This window comes from Nerophis ophidion, linkage group LG23, assembly GCF_033978795.1.
Source record: "Nerophis ophidion isolate RoL-2023_Sa linkage group LG23, RoL_Noph_v1.0, whole genome shotgun sequence".
Taxonomy (NCBI): domain Eukaryota; kingdom Metazoa; phylum Chordata; class Actinopteri; order Syngnathiformes; family Syngnathidae; genus Nerophis; species Nerophis ophidion.
The window spans coordinates 18,400,348-18,406,847 of NC_084633.1; the positions used below are offsets into that span (position 1 = coordinate 18,400,348).

General features: G+C 37.4%; 1 protein-coding gene across 1 annotated transcript in view; it reads right to left on the bottom strand.

The window, feature by feature from the left end:
- Positions 1 to 5,715: 5,715 nt before the first annotated feature.
- The window catches only part of pvalb8 (parvalbumin 8), a 1,520-nt gene continuing 735 nt past the window's right edge, over positions 5,716 to 6,500 (bottom strand). Inside the window, exons 3-5 of the mRNA XM_061885096.1 lie at positions 6,187 to 6,319; positions 5,995 to 6,104; positions 5,716 to 5,917 (exon numbers count right to left, since the gene is read on the bottom strand). Of these exons, the coding sequence (XP_061741080.1) occupies positions 5,892 to 5,917; positions 5,995 to 6,104; positions 6,187 to 6,319 (269 nt within the window). The 3' untranslated portion in view covers positions 5,716 to 5,891. The remainder of the gene's footprint in view (positions 5,918 to 5,994; positions 6,105 to 6,186; positions 6,320 to 6,500) is intronic.

The following is a 6,500-nucleotide window of genomic DNA, read 5'->3' on the forward strand; positions in this document are numbered from 1 at the left end:
AATTAGAGCCTTTTTTCCTACGAGAAGTGATCTATTTATGTTCTCAAAATGAAATACCACTATTTACTTAAACTTAGGGGTTTGCTTTCTCTAAGGTGAATATAAAAATTCACTGTATGTAGAACATAATGAGTTCATTAATTCACTTCATGCTCTACTGCGGAAGCCGTTCAGAGACTGGGTTTGTGTAGTCAAAGTTCCAGGTAGTGGTTTGGATTTTATAGATTTATTTGTTACTAACCAAATGAATCGATTAAATACTGACATAATGGTACTTGAACAGTATTATATTGATTGTTTGATGGTTCACTTGGGTTTATTCACCAAGCTAAGGTCAGCTGTCATTTGATCTGGCCTAAGTGACTGGAAAACAACTGCCTTAAGTCGTAACTCAAATGTTAGCATTGAGCTAGACAGGTAGTCTTTTCTCAAGTATATGGTTATCACTTTTGCATTCCGAAGTCCCAATTAGAAATGATGTTCTCAGACTGAAATACCACTATTTAGTTAAACTTGGGGGTTTGCTTTCTCTAAGGTGAATATAAAAATTCACTGTATGTAGAACATAATGAGTTCATTAATTCACTTCACGCTCTACTGCGGCGGCCGTTCAGAGACTGGGTTTGTGTAGTCAAAGTTCCAGGTAGTGGTTTGGATTTTATACATTTATTTGTTACTAACCAAATGAATCAATTAAATACTGACATAATGGTACTTGAACAGTATTATATTGATTGTTTGATGGTTCACTTGGGTTTATTCACCAAGCTAAGGTCAGGTGTCATTTGATCTGGCCTAAGTGACTGAAAAACAACTGCTTTAAGTCGTAACTCAAATGTTAGCGTTGAGCTAGACAGGTAGTCTTTTCTCAAGTATATGGTTATCACTTTTGCTTTCCGAAGTCCCAATTAGAAATGATGTTCTCAAACTGAAATACCACTATTTACTTAAACTTGGGGGTTTGCTTTCTCTAAGGTGAATATAAAAATTCACTGTATGTAGAACATAATGAGTTCATTAATTCACTTCATGCTCTACTGCGGCGGCCGTTCAGAGACTGGGTTTGTGTAGTCAAAGTTCCAGGTTGTGGTTTGGATTTTATACATTTATTTGTTACTAACCAAATGAATCGATTAAATACTGACATAATAGTACTTGAACAGTATTATATTGATTGTTTGATGGTTCACTTGGGTTTATTCATCAAGCTAAGGTCAGCTGTCATTTGATCTGGCCTAAGTGACTGGAAAACAACTGCTTTAAGTCGTAACTCAAATGTTAGCGTTGAGCTAGACAGGTAGTCTTTTCTCAAGTATATGGTTATCACTTTTGCATTCCGAAGTCCCAATTAGAAATGATGTTCTCAGACTGAAATACCACTATTTACTTAAACTTGGGGGTTTGCTTTCTCTAAGGTGAATATAAAAATTCACCGTATGTAGAACATAATAAGTTCAATAATTCACTTCACGCTCTACTGCGGCGGCCGGGTTTGTGTAGTCAAAGTTCAAGGTAGTGGTTTGGATTTTATACATTTATTTGTTACTAACCAAATGAATCGATTAAATACTGACATAATAGTACTTGAACAGTATTATATTGATTGTTTGATGGTTCACTTGGGTTTATTCACCAAGCTAAGGTCAGCTGTCATTTGATCTGGCCTAAGTGACTGTAAAATAACTGCTTTGAGTCGTAACTCAAATGTTAGCGTTGAGCTAGACAGGTAGTCTTTTCTCAAGTATATGGTTATCACTTTTGCTTTCCGAAGTCCCAATTAGAAATGATGTTCTCAAACTGAAATACCACTATTTACTTAAACTTGGGGGTTTGCTTTCTCTAAGGTGAATATAAAAATTCACCCTATGTAGAACATAATGAGCTCATTAATTCACTTCATGCTCTACTGCGGCAGCCGTTCAGAGACTGGGTTTGTGTAGTCAAAGTTCCAGGTAGTGGTTTGGATTTTATACATTTATTTGTTACTAACCAAATGAATCGATTAAATACTGACATAATAGTACTTGAACGGTATTATATTGATTGTTTGATGGTTCGCTTGGGTTTATTCACCAAGCTAAGGTCAGTTGTCATTTGATCTGGCCTAAGTGACTGGAAAACAACTGCTTTAAGTCGTAACTCAAATGTTAGCGTTGAGCTAGACAGGTAGTCTTTTCTCAAGTATATGGTTATCACTTTTGCATTCCGAAGTCCCAATTAGAAATGATGTTCTCAAACTGAAATACCACTATTTACTTAAACTTGGGGGTTTGCTTTCTCTAAGGTGAATATAAAAATTCACTGTATGTAGAACATAATGAGTTCATTAATTCACTTCATGCTCTACTGCGGAAGCCGTTCAGAGACTGGGTTTGTGTAGTCAAAGTTCCAGGTAGTGGTTTGGATTTTATACATTTATTTGTTACTAACCAAATGAATCAATTAAATACTGACATAATGGTACTTGAACAGTATTATATTGATTGTTTGATGGTTCACTTGGGTTTATTCACCAAGCTAAGGTCAGCTGTCATTTGATCTGGCCTAAGTGACTGGAAAACAACTGCTTTGAGTCGTAACTCAAATGTTAGCGTTGAGCTAGACAGGTAGTCTTTTCTCAAGTATATGGTTATCACTTTTGCATTCCGAAGTCCCAATTAGAAATTATGTTCTCAAACTGAAATACCACTATTTACTTAAACTTGGGGGTTTGCTTTCTCTACAGTGAATATAAAAATTCACTGTATGTAGAACATAATGAGTTCATTAATTCACTTCACGCTCTACTGCGGCAGCCGTTCAGAGACTGGGTTTGTGTAGTCAAAGTTCCAGGTAGTGGTTTGGATTTTATACATTTATTTGTTACTAACCAAATGAATCGATTAAATACTGACATAATGGTACTTGAACAGTATTATATTGATTGTTTGATGGTTCACTTGGGTTTATTCACCAAGCTAAGGTCAGCTGTCATTTGATCTGGCCTAAGTGACTGGAAAATAACTGCTTTAAGTCGTAACTCAAATGTTAGCGTTGAGCTAGACAGGTAGTCTTTTCTCAAGTATATGGTTATCACTTTTGCTTTCCGAAGTCCCAATTAGAAATGATGTTCTCAAACTGAAATACCACTATTTACTTAAACTTGGGGGTTTGCTTTCTCTAAGGTGAGTATAAAAATTGACCGTATGTAGAACATAATGAGTTCAATAATTCACTTCACGCTCTACTGCGGCAGCCGTTCAGAGACTGGGTTTGTGTAGTCAAAGTTCCAGGTAGTGGTTTGGATTTTATACATTTATTTGTTACTAACCAAATGAATCGATTAAATACTGACGTAATAGTACTTGAACAGTATTATATTGATTGTTTGATGGTTCACTTGGGTTTATTCACCAAGCTAAGGTCAGCTGTCATTTGATCTGGCCTAAGTGACTGGAAAATAACTGCTTTGAGTCGTAACTCAAATGTTAGCGTTGAGCTAGACAGGTAGTCTTTTCTCAAGTATATGGTTATCACTTTTGCATTCCGAAGTAACAATTAGAAATGATGTTCTCAAACTGAAATACCACTATTTACTTAAACTTGGGGGTTTGCTTTCTCTAAGGTGAGTATAAAAATTCACCGTATGTAGAACATAATGAGTTCAATAATTCACTTCACGCTCTACTGCGGCAGCCGTTCAGAGACTGGGTTTCTATAGTCAAAGTTCCAGGTAGTGGTTTGGATTTTATACATTTATTTGTTACTAACCAAATGAATCGATTAAATACTGACAAAATGGTACTTGAACAGTATTATATTGATTGTTTGATGGTTCACTTGGGTTTGTTCACCAAGCTAAGGTCAGCTGTCATTTGATCTGGCCTAAGTGACTGGAAAACAACTGCCTTAAGTCGTAACTCAAATGTTAGCATTGAGCTAGACAGGTAGTCTTTTCTCAAGTATATGGTTATCACTTTTGCATTCCGAAGTCCCAATTAGAAATGATGTTCTCAAACTGAAATAACACTATTTACTTAAACTTGGGGGTTTGCTTTCTCTAAGGTGAGTATAAAAATTCACCGTATGTAGAACATAATGAGTTCAATAATTCACTTCACGCTCTACTGCGGCAGCCGTTCAGAGACTGGGTTTGTGTAGTCAAAGTTCCAGGTAGTGGTTTGGATTTTATACATTTATTTGTTACTAACCAAATGAATCGATTAAATACTGACACAATAGTACTTGAACGGTATAATACTGATTGTTTGATGGTTCACTTGGGTTTATTCACCAAGCTAAGGTCAGCTGTCATTTGATCCGGCCCAAGTGACTTTAAAACAACTGCTTTGAGTCGTAACTCAAATGTTAGCGTTGAGCTAGACAGGTAGTCTTTTCTCAAGTATATGGTTATCACTTTTGCATTCCGAAGTCCCAATTAGAAATGATGTTCTCAAACTGAAATAACACTATTTACTTAAACTTGGGGGTTTGCTTTCTCTAAGGTGAGTATAAAAATTCACCGTATGTAGAACATAATGAGTTCAATAATTCACTTCACGCTCTACTGCGGCAGCCGTTCAGAGACTGGGTTTGTGTAGTCAAAGTTCCAGGTAGTGGTTTGGATTTTATACATTTATTTGTTACTAACCAAATGAATCGATTAAATACTGACATAATGGTACTTGAACAGTATTATATTGATTGTTTGATGGTTCACTTGGGTTTATTCACCAAGCTAAGGTCAGCTGTCATTTGATCTGGCCTAAGTGACTGTAAAACAACTGCTTTGAGTCGTAACTCAAATGTTAGCGTTGAGCTAGACAGGTAGTCTTTTCTCAAGTATATGGTTATCACTTTTGCTTTCCGAAGTCCCAATTAGAAATGATGTTCTCAAACTGAAATACCACTATTTACTTAAACTTGGGGGTTTGCTTTCTCTAAGGTGAGTATAAAAATTCACCGTATGTAGAACATAATGAGTTCAATAATTCACTTCACGCTCTACTGCGGCAGCCGTTCAGAGACTGGGTTTCTATAGTCAAAGTTCCAGGTAGTGGTTTGGATTTTATATATTTATTTGTTACTAACCAAATGAATCGATTAAATACTGACATAATGGTACTTGAACAGTATTATATTGATTGTTTGATGGTTCACTTGGGTTTATTCACCAAGCTAAGGTCAGCTGTCATTTGATCTGGCCTAAGTGACTGGAAAACAACTGCCTTAAGTCGTAACTCAAATGTTAGCATTGAGCTAGACAGGTAGTCTTTTCTCAAGTATATGGTTATCACTTTTGCATTCCGAAGTCCCAATTAGAAATGATGTTCTCAGACTGAAATACCACTATTTAGTTAAACTTGGGGGTTCGCTTTCTCCAAGGTGAATATAAAAATTCACTGTATGTAGAACATAATGAGTTCATTAATTCACTTCACGCTCTACTGCGGCAGCCGTTCAGAGACTGGGTTTGTGTAGTCAAAGTTCCAGGTAGTGGTTTGGATTTTATACATTTATTTGTTACTAACCAAATGAATCGATTAAATACTGACATAATGGTACTTGAACAGTATTATATTGATTGTTTGATGGTTCACTTGGGTTTATTCACCAAGCTAAGGTCAGCTGTCATTTGATCTGGCCTAAAGTAGGACTCCAGTGGTCAGCAATGTGACATGGAAACACCCTGTTGTTCAGCATTAGAGCTATACAAAGATGCACAATGGAAAACAGTCAAGGTATTCAAGTTTTAATATTTTCATTGGTCTGTGTACAGTACGTTTATCCGAGGACGTTTACGTTTCTTTGGGTGGTCATTGTAAGTCAAAGGGAAGGAGGACACATGATGACAAGGTGGACTGGATGGAGACTAAAGGAAGCCCTTGAAGTCATGCACAATGGAACAGTGTTTAGGATTGTACCATCGCTTGGAACTCTGCGGAGAAAAGACAAGGCGTTATCAGAAAGACGGGTAAAAAAAAATCAAATGTTAAAGCCAATGACACCATTTACCGTCTACTCCAATCCGCCCGTCGCTGTCATCGTCGGCGGCATGCATGAAGGCCTTGGTCTCTGTGTCGGTCAGGACTCGGGCGCTGGGGGAAAACCTCTGAAGAAAAAACCTGGGGCAAACAACAACTTTCAGTTCTCCGTTTCGCATCCACAGAATTAGTCTTTTCGCTTCTTTGTGTCGGTTTCACTCACTTCAGCTCCTCCTCCTCAATGTAACCGCTTCCGTCGTTGTCCAGGATACCGAAGATCTTCTTCACGTCCTGAGGGCTCTTCTTGGTCATGCCGCAGACCTGGAAGAACTTCTTGGGGCAGAAGGAGTCCGGTGCTGAGATGGAATAAACAGCCAGTATCGGTAAGTATGTTTTTCTTATACAATCTAAAGCAAGCCAAAAATGTTCCCCGCCACAATATCTCTGGTGCTTGAATGTGAAGTGCAGTCACATGACCGATGTTTGCCTTGCCCCCAGGAGTGTGTACTTTTACCGCAAGCCAATATTTGTGCATCT